General features: G+C 42.5%; 1 protein-coding gene across 2 annotated transcripts in view; it reads right to left on the bottom strand.

The window, feature by feature from the left end:
- Nucleotides 1-11,350: 11,350 nt before the first annotated feature.
- Nucleotides 11,351-19,925, bottom strand: part of CAV1 (caveolin 1) — a 38,351-nt gene continuing 29,776 nt past the window's right edge. For both annotated transcript variants that reach the window (XM_042469815.1, XM_042469816.1), the window contains exon 3: nucleotides 11,351-16,340. In XM_042469815.1, the coding sequence (XP_042325749.1) occupies nucleotides 15,999-16,340 (342 nt within the window). In that variant the 3' untranslated portion in view covers nucleotides 11,351-15,998. The remainder of the gene's footprint in view (nucleotides 16,341-19,925) is intronic.

Genomic DNA, 19,925 nt, shown 5'->3' with positions numbered 1-19,925 from the left:
AGCAAAGGACAAAATGGTTACCCATTCAATTCCAAAAAAGAAGCAGACTAGCCTGGCAGTTCATTCTTATTCAATACTAGAAACATTTTAGAATCTTCTAATCATGCCCAAAGGCACTTGGTTAATTTAGAGGCTGCAGGGCAGGTTTTATACTACACAGGGTCCTGATCTCCAAGAGATGCAAATGGTCAGAGTTCAGGAGGAAAGGCAGGGTGAGGGCTGTATCTGTCCCCACTCACCATTAGGCCTCACTCTGACTATGGAAGAAAAAGACCTAGTTGTTTGATAATTGTTATTAATTGCCATCATGTTGTCTTTGACATATAGCAGTACTTTGAATGAGAGACCTCTGAGTCTCCCTGTTATCAACAGCCCTGCTCAGGTCTTGCAAATTCAGGCCTGTGGGTTCCTTTATTGAGTTTATCTATCTGTGATATGATCTTCCTTTATTCTACCTTACCAAGTCATGTCTTCTCATATGTCTAAAATATGACAGTCTTCAGTTGTTATCTTTGATAATACAAGCATCTAACCATCTACCCATTAGTTCTCACTCTGCCTAACAGTAAAAACATACACTTCATAGATGAAAATAATTTGTCCAAGTGTGGTCAAGATGGGGAAAGTTATTAATAAGGAAGAATACGTAATCGGGGAGAGTCTGTAGCAGTTGGCTTTTGTCTGAATCTACAAGGAGCAGCAAGACTCTCCTCCTACTTAGTTAAAAGTGTGCAAACTATTTTTGCATTTTGAACTCAGATTGCAGCAATTCAAATAAACAAAGGATGAAAGGAGAAAATGGGAGCAGGAAAGAGAAACTAGCAGAGGAAACAGTGGGACTACAGAGTCTTAACTGGGACTTTAATTTGCAAAACGGTGACAGTTGGAGGGTCCAGTGGAACAAGCCCTGGTTGTTCGACAATAAAAAGGTAAAGGTAAAGATATTCCCCTTTGACAAGGTTGTCAAGTTGTATCCAATTGTAGGGTGGTGGTGCTCATCTGTTACTAAGCAGAAGAGCAAGTGTTGTCAAAGACTACTCCGTGGGTCATGTGGCCAGCATGACTGCACAGAACACTGTTTTCCTTCCCACCAAAATAGTTATCTATTTATCTACTGACATTTGCATACTTTCAAACTGCTAGGTTGACAGAAGCTGGGACTGGTGATGGGAGCTCACCCCGTCACACAGCGCTTGGGCTTTGAACTGCCAACCTGCTGATCTTGCCATTGATAGTGTCAGTGTTTGACAATATGACCATCTAAGCCAGAGGTGGGAATTGTGGACTCCAAGGCTCAGTATCCTCACCACTGGTAACTCTGACAAGGGCTGATGGGTGTTACAGTTTGACAGCATATGGAAAGCTGCACTGTTTCCACCACTTCAGATAAACAGATATGAAAGAATCCATATTGTATGGTTCCTTGCTTTCTCCTTTTATAGATCTCAAGCACTCTGTTCTCTCTACTGATTCTAATGAAGTTAAATGGAGACAAAACTGGGAAAGCACAACAGTGAACAAAACCCCTCAAGTGTTACAGCTTTATCATGCAGGCTGAGAATCCCAAAGGGTGATTTATCCATTGCAGACATTTTATTTTATTTTATTAAACTTGGCCTGCTGCCCAGCCCTGTGGCATTTAAAATGTAAACTGAGGCTGGAATATATGGCCTTATGTTGAACATTTGTAACCTTCTATTGATCGACTCAAGTGGGAGTACAGAATTAAAGGTCTTTATTATTGATGTGCAAAAGATGACATCCCTACTGTTTTCAGTATGAGGATATCCATTACTTATCTTATTGCACCTACTTGTAATTTTTCTCTTCCTGGGGCTAGAGAGTATACACTTATCAATAGTATTTTTGTATCACTTAATTAGACTCCAGATACAGTAAATCCTTTTAAAATTTCACATAATTGAACATAACAGTTTTGCTCTAGTGGTGGCATGATGGAAAGCTTATAATCATTTTGGAAGCATTTGGTCAGAGCAATGCTTAGAAAGAATGAGTTACAAGGATTGGGTTACTTGGGATTACAGTTGGCCCTCCTTATTCACAGATTTTTTTTATCCACGGATTCAAGCATAGACGGCTTGAAAATATTCAAAAAAAGTATAAATTCCAAATAGCAAGCCTTGATTTTCTATTTTATATAAGGGACATCATTTGGCCTGCCATTATATTTAATGGAACTTGAGCATCCACGGATTTTGTTATCCATGGGGGATCCTCGAACCAAACCCCAGCAGATAACAAGGCCTCACTGTAGTTTATTTTTGCAGTCATTAAGGTATACCTACTGGGATACAATGGCTTAGTGGTTAAGACGCCAATTCTGATGATTGGAAGATTGGAAGGTTGGCAGTTTGACACACAGAGATTCAGTGTTTAAGATGCTGACTCTAATGATTGCAAGGTCTGAGTGCTGCATGATGGGTTGAGCTCCTGTCACTAGTCCCAGCTTCTGCCAACCTAGCAGTTCAAAAGCATGTAAATGCAAGTAGATAGATAGGTACCACTTAAGTGGGAAGGTAACAGCATTCAGTGCAGTCATGCTGGCCACATGACCACCAGAGCAGTCCCTGGACAATGCTGGCTCTTTGGCTTAGAAACGGAGATGAGCACTGCCCCCTACAATCAGTTATGACTAGACATTCATGTCAAGGGACTATCTTTATGTTTTTATGGAAACTCTTTAACTATTTCAATTTTTTCATTTTCTAGAATGAGTTTTATAGATCTTTCTTGGCCATTATTTTTGTTTTTTTGATGTTCAACATTAAGCCAATCTTCATGCCAAGGCACTACCTTTACCTTTACTTTTTTAAAGGTATAACTAGGTTTATTATAACAGTAACCTGAGATGGATAACCATACCTTTAAGGGTGGCATAATTATTTTACTTACTTATTAAAGTGGTGTGTGTGTGTATTCCTTGCATATGTTTTAAACCCTAATCCAGTAGCCTTTAGTGAAGTTGCCAGCCTGTGTCACCTAGTGCAGGGGGGCATGGCTGCCAGGGGTCATGTCCAAAAGGCTATGCTCACTCCTTCTTTGCTGATTTGGTGATGGCCTCTTCACAAGGTGACTGCCACTGCCATGGGGAAACTGGACCAGGAGCCCTTGGCCTTGCCCTTTACCATGGTGGCAGCACCTCGCAAGGAACTACCGCTGCTGCGGGGAAGCAGGGCCAGGAGTGCCTGCCCCCCCCCCCCAATGTTGGAGGCCTGTCCGACTGGGGCACGCCCCTTTTCTAGGGTGTCACCTGGTACAGGCCGTACCATTGCACGCCTTAGCAATGGCATTGCTTTAACTTTCAGTTTGCTTCTGTTCCTTTCTGACCTGGAAATACCCCAATGCCCCCGTTACCTGAGGCCCTCCATTGCGATGCAGAACAGCTCTTCACAAACTTGTCCTGCTCAGTGGTCTCATGCAGCCACTGCCACTGCAAACAGTTCACTCTAAGATTTGAATAAGGTGTCCAGTATCAACCACATTTTGGAGGCCTTGTTCTAACCTCACAGCAAGTGACTTCCATAGTGGCAGCCATGACAAATAGCACAGTGGGATGCGCATGCAAACAATTGTTCGAAGCAAACAGTGAATCTTTAAAATATATTTTAAGGGTGTTGTACCCCAGGTTCGGTGCTGAACTGATCAGACGTTGAAGGAAATTTTCAAATGATTCAGAGGGGATAGCAGCAGCAGAGCAGTATTTCAGTTATCAGACATTAGGATTTTTTTTTTCCTGGAAGGGTTAAAGAAACTTGAGAAAAGATTTGCCAAGTGCATCAAACATTGAGGTAAATATGTGGAATAGCATGTAGGTTTCATGGCTCTAGGTCATTCCCTTCTTGGTCAGGCTGAGAACTTTTCAGCACCTATTGTAAAACTACTAAATAAAGAATATTTAAAAACCCATCAGAAATAAGAAAACTGAGCTGCATGTGGCAGAATTCCCATTTACATTTTTTCAACTGAGGTGGGGAACTTCCAGATGCTGTCAGACAACTCCCATCCTTTCCCACCTTTGCCTATGCCATTGGTTCTCAACCTCCAGATATCTTGTCCTGGACTTCAGCTCCCAGAATTCCTGAGAACTGGCAATATTGGCTGTGACTTCTAAGAAATGAAGTCCACAACATATGGAGGACCAAAGGTTGAGAATCACTGGTTTATGCTGCCAGAGCTGGAGTCCAACAACACCAGGAATTCTCCAGCTTCTCCAGCTCTGACATAAGATAATGTTGTAGAAAACACATAGGGCTGCTCTAAATAAGTACAGAACCAAGAGGATGTCTGAGTGCATGTTTTTGTTGTAAAACTGATCTTGATTCATGGCAACCCTGTGGATGAGAAATCTCCAAGACTCCCTATCCTCCACTGCTCTGCAAACTCATATCCATGACCTCCTTAATAGAGTCCATCTATCTAGCATGAGGCCTTCCTCTCTTTCTACATCCCTCTCCCTTCCATAGCGTCATTGTCTTTTCCAGTGAGTTGCTCCTTCTCATGATGTGGTCAAAGTACAACTTCAATTTATCATCTTGGCTTCCAGGGAGATTTCAGGCCCCTGTTCTGTTCTAGGCCCCCTTTGCTGGGCCACGTAAAATGGTCTCACCTAGCCTGAACAGCAAGCTATACAAATGCGACAACTGGGGCCATTTCTTCAGGGCTTTAATTCAGAGAAAAAAGTGGGGATTTATCAGATTTTCAGTGCAATATCTAAATATTCATGTGTGCATGTCTCAGTGTGAGGCTGGAGGGAGGAGTTCAGAAATACATATGCTCACACACATAGGGAGAGGAGGGAGAGGAACCCCCCCCCCCCAAAGCAGCCATGGCAACACATACTATGGTTTATTGGACTGGGGAGAGTTCCAAAGGGAGAACTGTGTGGATTGTCCGTTGTCACTATAAACTGGGATAACTAAGAGGTAAGCTGGATTTCAGTGTAAATGTCGTCTCAACGTAACTTACATTTCATTTATTGTGTTTTGCTAAGATGGCTTACTCTGCAATGCAAGTTTTGATTTTAATTTGATGGCGTTTTGTCATTAGTAAACACTGTAATTGTTTGGGAAAAACATAGCAGTTTTAAAATCATTCCAAAAGGCCTGACCCTATGTGATCAGCAGAATGGAATACGTACAGTAAGTGCATGCATGCTACAGCTTTCATGTATATACAAAGGTTTAATAATATACTTCAAACACTCCTTTAATCATCCTCAAACCTTAAACCTCACAACAAAAATCTCTGGTTTCCCGAGTTCTTCTTATTCTCTTTCAGATAGTTTCAAGTTTTGTCATGGTGTCCCACAATGCAGAGACGATAAAAGATTACAACAGTCTAACAGAAAAAAAATTCATATTTGGACAAATGGAAATATCCCTCCTAATACAGAAAGCATTTGATCTGGAAAATCCATCCAGTATTTATCACCACTTCCTGGCTCTTCCTCCTGTGCAGAGCAGAGGTCAATGCACAGGTGCTCTTCCAATGGCCTTGATGTGAAATCAACAGAGTAAAACTGTGCTTCCAGGGTTATACGGCTATTCTAAAGAACAGCTGGAGGAGAAGAGCTGGATTTAGACACACTTATTTCAAGATCTCCAGATTTCACATTAATGGTTTGCTTGTGATATCCAAAACCCAGGCTCCTTGTGCCTGATTGAGCAAAATAAGCAACAATTTTCAAACATGGGCTATACTTTGCATTTCCTCCCCCCAAATTGTAATCCCACCAGTCTTTGTAGCTTTTAGCAAAACAGTTTATGATGCTGAATGACATTTCCAGGATTTTCCAGAGTCTGTCTAGCTCTGTCACGTTTTATATCTCAACAACAGCCATGAAAGCTCTCATTTATTATGTCAGTAGAATTCAAAGAGATAACCGTGCTAGTCTGGATCTGGCTGCAAAGGGATATTGTATCACATTTGAGACTAAATAAGAGAAAGACGTTTGTAGCACGAGCTTTCGTAGACAGGCAACAAATATCCGCATGGTTTGCATCTAATGAAGTAGACTCCGTCTGCAAAAGTTTATGCTACAAACTTCTTTCTCTGTTAGTTTCAAAGGTGCTACAATATCCTATTGCATTATGTCAGTGTTTTCAGTATTTTTTGCTGATTTCTCTTGTGTCATCAAACTCCAGGCAGTTGGGCCACATTGCACTCCAAACAAGAGTTGGTTTACTTATATAGTTTTCAGATCTTTTGTAAAATTGGAATTCAAAGGTAATTAGAAGCTGAAGTTGGTCATAGATTAATGGGTGCCTCTTGATTGTTTGTTCCTTCTGCTCATTTCTGCAGACAGCCAGTAGATGGCATTATCTGCATTGATATTATAAAGAGTTTCACAAGGAGATGTAACCTGGTTCAATACAAACAAAATCCAGAATCCACAAAAGAGCGATACCTTTATTGGCCAACCAAAACGCAAAAAATATAACATGCAAGCTTTTGAAGCTTCACAGCTCACTTTGAATATGCAATCTGATTTGTGAAAGGTTATTTCACAGATTTAGGTTAGTAGCTGGGCAGGTGTCCAAAGCTGGACAAATGAGGGACATTGGAAAAGTATTGTGAAGTTCCTAGTATTTCTTGGAATCCATCACTAAATTTCACGAAGAGGAAGAAGAAGAGACCCATCTAGGAGGCCTTCATTGTGCCTGTTTCCAGTTCCACCTCCAGATACAAGCTGGTTCTGCCATGGCCACCAGAGGGAGAAGGCACAGCAGCCTTTCCATTGTGGTTAAATCTAGACCCTGGAGACATTACTTTTGGGTCTAGAAAGCCCACAACCCCACAGGCAGTCATAGTTATGGGATATTTGTGGTTGTAGTAGTTCCCCAAAGTAACTTCACCAAGTTCTGCTTAAATCCAGCTCTGTGTCCAGTGGTGCCATTCAAAATACAGTTGGGTCATGTTGATTAGCATGTAAGCCTTTAAGTAGTGATACTTACAACTCATTTATTGTTGTTAACTGCCTTTGGGTTGAACTAGACCCATGGTGACACTATAGATGAGACATCTCCAGCCCCATCCTCTACTGCTCTGCTCAGCTCCTGCAAACTCATATTCATGGTCTCTTTATTAAAGTCCATCCATCTAGCGTGTAACCTTCCTTTCTTTCTACTTCCCTCCACCTTTCCTAACATTATTGTGTTTTCCAATGATTCATTCCTTCTCATTATGTATCCAAAACATGACAGTCTAAGTCTTGTCATCTTGGCTTCTAGGAAGATTTCTGGCTTGCTCTACTCTAGGGCCCTTTTGTTTGTCCTTTTGGCTGTCCATGGAATCCTCAGCACCTTTCTCCAGCACCACATCTTAAATGAGTTGATTTTCCTCCTATCTTTGCCAGCCAGTATGGCCAATGGGACATTGTAGTCCCTCCACCTCTCATTCTCTTTCTCTCTCTACCTCTTAAGTTTGAACAGGCTTTCCACACCACCCTTCCCTGCTACTGAAGCGCTTTAGTATTTAATAAAATATTTTGCAGATGAGTCAGTATGAGGATTCTGCCTTTGAAAAGAAATAAGCTGACACGTCTTTAAACGTACAAATCTATCCCTCCCTGCCCTTTCTCCCCAAATTGCATATGCAGCCTTCTGGGCAGCACATGGCACTTTTGGATACTGCCCAGAACTGCTGCCATGTTCCTCAGGGCCTATGTGCAGTGCCAGGTGATTGAATCTACCTCCATTTTACATTTTCCCCAATGCTCCTGATCTTACTCCAAGCCACTGTGAGGAATCAAAAGGTTGGTTAATTCTAGATCAGCTTTACCAGAGCTGCCAACTAGAGATGATGAAAATTTTGCTTCTTGATAGGAATTGACAATGTTTGAAATTTTTTCATCTTTGGGATGAAAACAAGTAAAAAGTGTTTTTTTTTTTTAATATGAGAAAAACTATAACAGATCACCCCAGGCCTGAGGTGCTTAACATTTTGATGTATTTAGTTAGTACTGATGAATTAGAGTTGCCACCTCTGGTTTTGGAAAGGCTTCTCTCCTTTTAACATATATACAGCAAGTAGGTATATGTTCCTGGAAAAAGCTATTCCAGTTTGGTTTAAGCCAGGGGTCGGCAACCCCTGCGGCCCGCGGAGGCCTTTGAGCCGGCCCCTGACTCCTCCTGCTGCTGCCGCCGCCGCCGGTTGCGGCTTTTCCCTGCTCTGGGCACCGCTATTTTTTCCCCAAAATGGTGGCGCCCAGGGCTCTGACGGCGGCAGCGGGCCTCTGGGAGGCCCATTGCTGTCGCTGGGGCCCTCTAGGAGGGCTCCGACGGCGGCAGCGGGCTGCTGGGAGGCCCGTTGCCGTCGCTGGGGCCCTCCAGGAGGGCTCCTGCGGCAGCAGCAGGTCCCTGGGAGGCCAGTTGCTGTCGCTGGGGCCCTCTAGGAGGGCTCCTGCGGCGGCAGTGGGCCCCTGGGAGGCCAGTTGCCGTTGCTGGGGCCCTCCAGGAGGGTTCTGGCGGCGGCAGCGGGCCTCTGGCGTCAGAGGCTGGCAAAGACGGGGAGGCCTCCAGTGCTGGCGGTCCCCGCCGGCTCTTTCCCGGCCTCTGACAGGGCCTGGGGCCCCGTCAGGGGCTGGCAAAGAGGAGGTGGCCTGGCCCCTGGGGGTGGAAGCTCCGCCTCCAGGGGTGGGAGCTCCACCCCTGGGGTGGAAGCTCCGCCCCCAAATGGTGGAGGCTCCACCCCCAAATGGTGGAGGCTCCGTCCCCGGCACACGGCCCCGCCCCCGGGGGTGGAAGCTCCACCCCCGGCTTCGGCCCCCCAGTTGTCTGAGGGACAGCAACCCGGCCTCCGGCTCAAAAAGGTTGCCTACCCCTGGTTTAAGCAATTTGGTTTAAGCAAATTGGGGGATTTTCTCTGCTTTTGAAGAAATTACCAAAGTCTGCAAATCTCTTCATATTCATGGTGGGAAAGACTTGCTAAAACAATTTAATGCAAAAGAAAGGTTTCCAGTGTAGGAAGCCTCTAACTCACCCAACTCTTTCTCTAGACCTAATTATTATCAATGTACCACATGTCAGCAGAAAGAAGATTTCTGTTCTGTGTATTTGAAGTAAGGGCCAAATATCCTAAATGCACCATATCCTTTCTGATCTTGGAAGCTATATTGGGTCAGCTCTGGTTAGTACTTGGATGGGAGACCACCAACAAATACCAAGTGTCATAGGATACATTTCAGAGGAAGGAATTGGCAAAAACACCTCTGAATATTCCTTGCCTAAGAAAACCCTATGGAATTCATGAGGTTGCCATACACACACATTTGAAGTAGTAATCTGCAACAGCGGAAAGCTTAACTAATTAGGAAGGAGCCCTGGCGGCACAGTGGTCAACTGCCAGTACTGCAGCAGCAACAACATCATGAGTTCAATCCCAGGCAGGGCTCCAGCATTGACTCAGCCATCCATCCTTTTGTAGGTCAGTAAAATGACTACCCAGCTTGTTGGGGGATATTTGCTTATAGATTGTAAACTGCTGAGAATGCTGAGTTCACTATGAAGCAGTATAGAAATGTAAATACAATTGCTAATTGTCATTCTTTCCAGTAAAGAAGGGGCCATTTGTAGAAGCAGACTATTGGATAATATACTGGAAATTTCTTAAGGATCCCACAAAAGTATAAAATTTGAGTGGAAAGCTCACTACATAGCTCCAAAATTGACAGAACTGTCTTGGGTAGTCTTGAATTTGGGATGGAATTAGGTCAAGAACAGGGAATGTGTGGTCCTCAAGACTTTTTTGGTGTGCAACCCCCCCCCCCCATGAGTCCTAGTCAGTGCTGCCTATGGTGAGGGCCAGTTGAAGGTTCCACATTCCACATTGCTGACTGGCAGGATATTCTAGCAGTCCAGAATATCCTGGCCCCACAGCTGCCCAACCTCCCATTGTGGGAGAAAGGCAGGATATAAATCCTGGAAACAAACAAACCTGCCCTTGTTCCTTCAACCATTCTCACACTGCAGTGGCTATCTGGATGAGTGTCCCACTGTGCCACCTGGCACATCCACTGCCTCTGTGGATCACCCGCTTATGAGATCAAAATGAAGCAATCAGAAATGGTGATATGGCTAAGCATGATCCACAGCAGTGGCTAATGCACTGCGTGACCCAGCAGGATGCCCGTGCAGAAAAATCCAGAGCAACAAGTATGTTATCTTGCTCTGCTTTAAGGCTGGCATAGGTTGGTTCTAGTGTGGAATGTGCCGGACATTGTCTGGACTACTTGCACCAGAACCAGGGTTTGGGACACGCATTGTCCAATCAGGATGATGCCAGAACATCGGTGTGTGTGTGTGTATACAATATTTGTCAGAAACAAAGAGGCATCAACACTTCTACAAAGTGATGAGTGGGAGATGGGACAATGCAAATCTAGTTAATGCCTAAAGTTTTCTCCGCTCCGCCTCTGCCTTTTTATTTAGTCTATGTATTCAAACCTTTTGCTTCTTTCTTACCTGTTGCAGCCACTTCCTGATCTTCATGAATTCAATTATTCACTTTGTTCCTTTTGTTTGGAAAGAGAGCAGCTCTGGGGCTCCAAACTACTAATGGGTTTTCGCTCCCGCTCACAAACCTTAAGCCTTTGGGGTATGGTTACTTGTAACCAAGTTTTGTCAACTTCTTTTGTCTATCGCCTTTCCCTAGACCAGGATGGAGAAGAGATAATTTCAGCTGGTGTTACCGAGTTGTGTGACAAGCAACACCTGCTCAAATTTCCTCTTCTACAGAACCATTAAAAGAACAGTAAAACTCTCCAGTTTTTATTCTTGCAACTCTGCCCTAGATGGGTTTCCTGAGACAGTAAATGTAATAAATGTAAATTCTTTTTACCTTAAAGGAGTATCTTGAGTAATCGCCCCTTTTCCTACCACATGCTCACATTACATTAGCTCTGTTGCACTCTACATCCTGCGAGTGTCAAATATTCCTATAGTATTAAACAACCAACATGGTATAGTAGTTTGAGTGTTGGACTAGGACTCTGGAGAGCAGGATTTGAATCACCATTCAGTCATGAAAGCCCACTGGATGATCTTGGGCAAGTCACACTCTCTCAGCCTCAGAGGAAAGCAAAGGTAAAACCTTGTGAACAAATCTTACCATGAAAACTCTTTCGTAGGGTTGTCTTAGGGTCATAAGTCAGAAACAACTTAAAGGCACACATCATCATCAACAACAAATTAAACAGCTGCCAGTCAAAGGGCAAGACTGACATGGCAAGATGGAGGCTTCAATGGACTGGACTGCCCTTCCCTTATAATAGATCATTTATTACACTCGTTCAATTAGATCTTTTAAGAAAAATGAAGTATTCATGTAGGGATTTCTATTAAAACAGCTTTTATTGTGCAGATTGTAGCTTTGGTTGTTGAACATGCAGAATAAAAAAAGTGTTTAACATCATGTAAGCATACAATAGCTTTGTAAATATCCTGGATCAGCAATTTATTTGCATTTGGGAACTCTTTCTGGATATACAGTTTTATGCAATCGATTTCAAAAGTGATTTTCCTTAGGTTAAAGATATAATCTATCTTGTTTACATTCTCACCAAAGATGTGTTGCAGTACTCAAAATATATATCTAATAGTACACTCTCACTTATGTACATAGTAAAAAGGTAAAACTATATAGCCAGACCAGTGTTTGTTTTTAAAATGCAAAAACAGAGAGAGAGAGAGAGAAAGAGAGATTGAGATTGAGAAATAGTGACTAATTTGTAATTTATGTGCCAAAAATAAAGGAAAAACCTCAAAAATTAGACCACTGAACTTTGTAGGTCATTTACTACAGAGCACATGTGTCAAAATGCCTGGAAATTAATTTGTTATTGTCTTCAGTAGTGACTTGCACTCTTAGTAATACCAATCATGTAGGCATCATCTTACTGTATTTTCTCTGACAGCTTGATGTATTTTCTGTGGAAACCAAACATATTCTTGACAATATAAAAGGTGTGCAACTACATGGAAACAGCTTGTTACAGAGCATGTGCTTTTATAAAACTTTCTAGCAGCAATGGTCAAGCTGGCTTGGCTACAGTATTGCATCACATCTTCCAGGTCTTTCCACCATGGTGAAATGAACCTGTTTTATTTAGTCACCCTTCCCAATTCACGGGGGATCTGTTCCAAACCCCCACAAATCAGGAAAAACTGCAAATATCCAAGCTCCATTGAATATAATGGCCATGCGCTCCAGTGGGCGTGCATGCCATTTTGTCCCTCCTGGCTTCCCGTCCACAGAAATTCTAGACCGCAAATGGGAAGTCTGCAAACTAGGAGGGATGACTGTATTTCCATTTTTGAAGAAGAAATTGAGATTCTGCACCAGTGTTGATCTGGCTTGCACTACATAAAGTTGAAGGATGGAGGATAATTGCTTTGCTGGGGGTGGGGTACAAGATTAGGAACACAGAGCTACCTTATACTGAGTGAGACTACTGGTCCATCTAGCTCACTATGTTTGACACTGACTGGTATTGGCTGTTCAGTGTCGCACAGGCTGCCTAAAGATACTGGGGATTAAACCTGGGGCATTTAGTATGAAAGACATGTGTTCTGCCAATGAGAATAGAATAACAAATGTGGCAATGGCAGAGTTCATGGCTTGAGATGTGTGTGTGTGTGCCCTGCTCCAAAATACGGGGAGTTGTATGTACATACTCCACCCACGCCACAAGCTGTTGATGGATAAAATGTAAATGAAATGATATGATGCTGCTACTGGTGGAAATAGTGTGAATGCAGTGCTAGTATTTGAAAGATATAAGAGTTAACGAGCATTCCCTTGATCAAGTAAAAATGGGCAAGATTTCTTGGTAGTAAGAAAAAGATCCTTAAAAAAATAGCTTTTTAAAAAAGATGTAAAATTGTGTGTGGCATGGAATAGGGATTATGCATTTCTTGCCAGTGTTGAAACTGGCACATTCCTTATTGTATGCCAAATACGGCAATAAATGTTCTGGTTGGGGGAAGAATTGCATCTTTCAAGAAGTAAAACATTACTATTTTCTTGTCACAAAAATGTGAATAGATGTCTTGGTCATGATCACAGACCAATAAGGGGGAAATATGAGGGAAACATATTTAGATATGCCGCAGTGCAATTCTCATGCTATTTATTAAATGGACACAAAGGCGGCCCTTTTAAAAATAAAACAGTGGGTTGATGTGTGATAGGGATGCCCTGTGGACAGCACCTGAGATCAGGGTAATTGCCTGTTGTCCTAACCAGTTTAACCACAATTGCCATGGAAATTTATGGAAACATCTTGTGGGAAATGGTGGCAATGAATTTAACATAGGAAAACAGATAGAGACTTTAACAATATAGGATGGTTCCAAGTCACAAGCTGGGCAGTACTGGTGAACTAAAAGCTATAATCCCATGCATTCTTACGGAGTATGTCCCCTTCAGGGCTGGCCCTGTCAGGCAGCAGGGAAATGTGGTCTGCTTCACAGCGTTGGGGGGGGGGGGGAGTTAGAAACACATATGAAAGCAGGAAGTGAGATTTTCAGGAATACAAACCTTGCCTGGCACTGGCAAGGCTGGTAAGGGAGAAGGGACTGTTTGGATTCCACTTCAGGCAGTAAAGTAACTTGGGTCAGCCCTAATCATCCTGAATTCACTAGACTTCTTTTCAAGAAGCAACCAGAAAAATATCCATTAAAACAAGCATTTCCTGCATGGGTTAATGCCATTTTCACTTTGTTGCTGAAATCTGCTGGTATGGTTTGTTACCACATTTTCACAGTGGAACAGCATGGGAAGCCATGGTATAGCCAGGTGGGGGAAACCAGCCCCCAGACCCACTGCTTCTGGGTAATATTGCTTACTGCACTGTTAGTATACTATGAATGTAAAGATAAAAGAAAGGAGCTAAAGCAATTACACAGTGTAACAAACTATGCTGAGTATTATCCTTAACACCTACTGCTCTATCTGGAAGCCACTGCAAGCTTTGTGCTAAGAATCTAAACAAACCCTCACTGAGATTGTCTCTCAACCAGAATAAGCTTGAGCCTTAAAATTCCTCAGTTTGAGTTCAGAAAGAAGTGCATCCCAGCAAATTGTAGCCTCACTGCTATTTTTTAAAAAAGTAACAAACAGGTTCATGCGAAACCAACAGAGATGTTTTCTCACCATGGTTAGATTGTGGTAATGGCAAAACCACCAAGCAGGTCACAGTATGAAGAAAAATAATTTGGAAATGCTTTGTTTCTGTATTTTTCCAGTTAGCTTCACCCAGGGGCAGTAGACGGGCACCTAGAAGCCGCCCCTGTAAGCTCCGTGTCTGTGCTGCAGCATCCTCATGCTGCAGCCCAGACACACCATCCAAAAGGAGCTGCTCTAGGCGGCTCCTTTTTTGCGCCGTCATAAAGGCTGCAACTCAGCCCTATAACACCTCTTCTGCCCAGAAGCATTTGGGTGCTCGGGACCCTTACGTCACGAGGCTGCACCCCATGTGGACGAGGCTGCAGCCTTATGTGATGGTGCCGATGTTAGGGCTCGGCACATATGAGTGCTGCGCTGTATCAGCGCAAATGGCCCGTCTGTACTGGGCCTCAGATTACCTTCATGAAATTGTCTTGATTCATGGGTACAGCTCAGTTTAGGAGGGGAGAAAGGTGGAAGTGAATCACAACGTAGTATTGTTGAAATCGCTTTTGTGGCGAAGTAAGTGGTGGTGAAATAGTGTGAAGTAAGCAAAGCATGGATGTGCTAGCAGCATGCTGATCTGGGTGGACAAGGGAGTGCAAAGCTGGCCCTTGGCACAAAACAACCATACCACTGTTACAAAGTTCATAGTTGGCATGACTATGCATTAGTTGAATAAACATTGAGAATCATTTTGCAAAGAATATTAGTCCCTCCACAGGGACTAACATTTGCTTATCCACTCTGAAACATCTGTGAACACATGACAAGTTGATTAGCCTTCGACTTCACATTAAACAAGTTGATTGTCTCTTCAATATTACCTTAGGGACAGACCACTGCACAGTAAGGGATGCGTCATTGCGGGCATTGTTGATAGAAGTGCTGTTGTAGAAAATACATTCTGACCTTAATTCTGATCTTGAATATCAAAATCTGTAGGATCCAGAGTTCAGCAAAGAAGCTAGTGTGACATCTCCGATTCTGGTGGAGGACACTCAGCATACAGATACTAGATCAACCAATCAGAAGTTCATGATACTGGATTAGATGAATGATTCAGGTTTTTTTTAACGCAGTAAGGTGGTTCCTTTTAGTGATATACAAAAAAACTTACAAATAATCTTTTAGGAGGGACAATAAAACAGGACAGAGAAAACAAACGGCAGTAGATTTCTGTGGACAGGCAGGTGTCTGAAGGTGCTGTCTTCCCAAAGGCATTTGATTTTCTCTCTTTTTCTCTCTCCACTGAGCATATATATTAGTTATTTACTTAGATCTCTTTCTCCCTCTCTCCTCATAGCTGTTAGATATAGCTCACTACAGTACAGAGCGACAGTTGACTGACAATACATCTGAAAAAAGAACATTCTTTTAAAATCTGCCAGCTTGTCATGTTCATTATGCTGTTAACAGCTTTAGACCCTTTTTGCTCACAGTAAAATGAAGAGCAGTGTTACAGTAGTGCTGGAAAGCATTTTTTTGCAGTTCTTTATTATATTGTTGTGAATTTAAATTGCAACAAATGAACAGAAGGGGTAAGCAGAACAATGAGTCAGTTTGTTAAAGGGTCAGCAAATCATTGGGCAGATAGGAATGGAAAAGCAGCCATTTAAATTTGGGGTTTTCTTCTTTAAAAATACAGATTGCTCTCACTCCTGAAAACATTGAATAATATAAAATTCAGGAGGGATTAAGGAAATTTGTGATTTCTTTGGCTGAATTCAGGTTGATTGCTTCAATAACTGATGCTGCTGGATACAGATAACCATTGACAGCCTTGAGAGTCTTCAGGTTCCTTGAAACATCATTTACACTTCCTTCCGTACTGTAGCTCTGATAGAGCTGAACATTTTGCCAATAGCCTCGTAGAGTGGATCACAGAAGGTGTGGATGCAGATAGAATAAACTCGGCCAATGCACTGGATCTCAATCAGGTAGCTCCTGATGCAGGGCACTACTGCCCAGATGTGGAGGAATGACAAGATGGCAAAGTAAATGCCCCAGATGAGAGCCATGGGAATGCCAAAGATTGCCGACAATAAGCGATAAAACCAGTATTTTGTCACAGTGAAGGTGGTGAAGCTAGCTTTCCAGACTCCATCAAAACTGTGGGTTCCCTCGGGTTCAGCAATCACATCTTCAAAGTCAATCTGCAGTCAAAAGGCAATACAAAAGTCAGAATTAGATCCAACACTGATAATCCTGCCTACCCATTTTCATGGCACCAATCAGAAAACAGCAATAATTGCAACTCTAACCACCCACTCTATTGTCATGCTACTTCATCGCTCTGACCAAGACAAAGTTCAAGCCTGAAAACAAATACTGGAAGGGAAGTTCTGGTGGCAGGACAATGGAAAAAACCTGAAGGAGCAAAGCAGTGGCATAGCTCCTAATGCTAGGACCAGTTGTGTTCACAGCCAGTCTATGGCATGTCACGTCACGTCCCTGGACTGCAACTTCCACAAGATTTGAGCACATGCTACCCTGCTTAGGTCTGATGGGAATGGCAGTCCAACAGGATCTGGAGGGTCACAATCAGATACTGTTAATGGAGGTGTTTGAAATTATACATCCATTTAAGGACTCTTCTATTTTACTGTGGGGTACTAGTGTGTGCTCTCATAAACTACCAAGCCTTTCCATCTTTCCATTTCAAACTGAAGGACAGTACTTTGCTTGTAAGTTTGCAGTGTTCGACCATTAAGAAGAAATCCCATTTCTTTATATTCCAGGGGTTGAGGCTTTATTTCTAGCCAACGAATGACAAAAATTTATCCAAGGAAGTACGTCTTTCATAACTTGATTGTCAAAAGCCAAGATATCCAGGAGGCAGTCATAACATTTCCACAAGAAAATGAACAGAAACATGTTGAGACAAAATAGCTCAGCCACACATCACATGGACATGTCTTTGATATAATCCACAGCACAGGATATTCACTGGAGCCAAAATAACCAAACATAGGAGGTATGTCAGGTCCACAGTGAAAAGAAAATACAAGAAGCTTGGCTCCCAAGGGCTGTGCATTCGTTCAGAGCTCACACTGAGGGTGTTCTGCCCATTTCCTAATGCCCCTTGAAAAGTTGCCCGAGAGCTGGGGAACTCTCTAGAATAGAGAGGGTCAACGTGTGGCTCTTGGTCCACATGCACCCCTTAAGGTTGTTTCTTCAGGCTTCAGTCTTTCCAGACTCCTTGGACTGACCTTTATCTGGCCCCAAAAGAGAAGAAGTGTGAACTGCCTCACCTTCCAGGCCCTGCCAGTGAAAATTCACCTTTTAAATAGGAGGAAGGACACATTTTTCAAAACCAGTAGTGGGCTTCTGCCACTTCTGATATTTTTTGTTTCTTTCTTCTTCATCTTTTTGGGGGGTTGGTTCCATGTTGCCCTCGGGAGGTCCCGGGGGCTATAAAAGTGTCCCCCAGACCTGCCACAGTTTCGAACCCCTTGCCCTTGAAGGTATGCAATGGATCACAGAGGCTTGAAGTTGGTTTACTAAATTTTGCCATCTTTAGTGGGATAGCAAAATGGCACCTGCTCCCATCTACCATGGTTAAGATCAAAAGTGCCCAATAAGAGCCATGCACTCCATCCCATGTCTAACAGAAGAAATACAATAATAACAAATTTAGTTGGCAGGAGACAAGACTCTCAGGTTGGAAGGCACTCAACCAGCTACTGGGGACTCAAGCAGGGCAGCTGATGACCAGCAATCCTGGAGGTCTCTCATCATAAGTCAAAATCAACTTGACAGCAAATAACAATAATCACAAATTTGAAAAACAACATTTCATTATTAGCACAATAGTAATTATTTCTTCAGAATATTACATAATGCAAAAGGTTTAATAAATATGAAAAACAATTAACCTTCCCACATGCCCACTTTGAAAACAGATGAGATAATATGGACTAAAAATGTATTCTTTTATAAAACCTATTATTATGACCTTAACTATTATCCAAAAAGAGTCAAGATGTCCACATTTGTGTATGTATGCCTTTCACTGTTATATGTTTTTACCTGATTTTAATTTTTTTCTGATTGTTAATTGTATTTTAACTTTTGTATCTTGCGTATTTTTAACAATAAAAAAATCATTGTAAGCTGCTTTGTGTCTCAGTCTGGGAAAAAGGTGAGATAGAAATATAATAATAATACGTCAATGTTTTTCTATTTCATACAAATGAATTTGTGTAGACCAAATGGTTATGGTGGATGAGAAACATCTCAATAGCTAGCAGTATCTCCCTGACTTGAGTAGGTCAACCATTTGCTGCCACGGGGAAAGACTACAGCTCAGACATAGGTGCTTTTCATGCTGGTTTCTGATTCAATTCTTGGTTTCTGAAGATAGGACTGGGAAATATGCCAGTTTGAAATCCCGCAGAACCATCCACTTAGGATGAATCTGAACTGCAGAAATGTTGCAGTTTTTCATTGCTTTAAATACCATGGCTTACTTGTATGGAATTCTGGGGTTTGTAGATTTGTGAGATATTTTGGAAATTTCAGCAGGTGGAAAACGCCGCAGCAAGAATGCTGACTGGGGTCAGTTATAGGGAGCATATAACTCCTCTGCTGAAACAGCTTCACTGGTTTGTTTCTGAGCACAATTAAAAGTGCTGATCATGACCTATAAAGCCTACACAGTTTAGGCCCAGACTATTTGAGAGACCATATCTCCCCAAACGAACCTTCTAGAGGCCTAAGATCCTTGGGAGAAGGCTTTCTCTCGGTCCCACCACCATTACAGGCTACTCTGGTGAGGACACGAGTGAGAGCCTTCTCAGTGGCTGCTCCTGCCTGCTGGAATGCCATTATTAAACTGCTTTATTTCTGTAGTGCAGATTCATCCTTAGACAACATACAACTTGGCACAAGGCAGCTTCCTATGGCCTATGTCTACTCACATACTAGTGGGACTTTACTGGGGGTAAATGGAACTGGAATTGCAGGCTTATCACAGAAACCTGTGCATATTGAAACATGTAGAGAAAAGCAGGGATTTGGGTCACCTCATAGCTTTACACCTGCAAGGGTTTACTACCGTCCAAGTTCAATATGAACAAGAAATATGTAAATTAAAGTTTTGGAAGTTTTTAAACCTCAGTGTAGAGAACATATTACTCAGCTGGCAGGAATAACTGTTTTTCTGTGATGAACATCAAAAGAAAAATATACTCCAGTGACTTATTTCCACTGACAGGTTACAAATGCTACGGAACAGTTTATATTTTCAGATTCTGTATAAATGATGAATATTTTCATGTAGCATGCTGCCTCATAAAACACCTTGATTACTTTAAAAGGTACATGTTAAACCAAAAGGTAAATGGCTCATTTTCCAAGCAAAAGCAGTCCTTTCTTGATGAATTTGACAATACTTGGCTTCAGGCGGATTGTCAGGCCATTGAATCGAGTCAAAAAACTGTTTAGGACTGTATCACAAAATGGACACTATCCACAACAAGAAAATCAAACAGATAGAAGTTTTCACAAGCAAATTTAAGAACTTCAAGAGTTCTTTTGCAAGGAGATTTAGGCCCGGGACAGATGGATGGAAAATGCCGTCCTTGGGCCCAAATTAGGGTTCAGGAGTAAGCAGCGAGCGCTCACTCCTGAACCCTAGTTCATAATGGCATGGTGGCCTCCCATCCACATGGGGGCCGCCATGATGATGCAAATGTCGCACAGCATCCAGACGTCGCTGGTGGCACCCTTTCCCATTT

The sequence above is a fragment of the Sceloporus undulatus genome, chromosome 5, assembly GCF_019175285.1.
Source record: "Sceloporus undulatus isolate JIND9_A2432 ecotype Alabama chromosome 5, SceUnd_v1.1, whole genome shotgun sequence".
In the NCBI taxonomy this organism is placed as follows: Eukaryota; Metazoa; Chordata; class Lepidosauria; order Squamata; family Phrynosomatidae; genus Sceloporus; species Sceloporus undulatus.
This window is presented reverse-complemented; position numbering and strand designations above follow the sequence as displayed.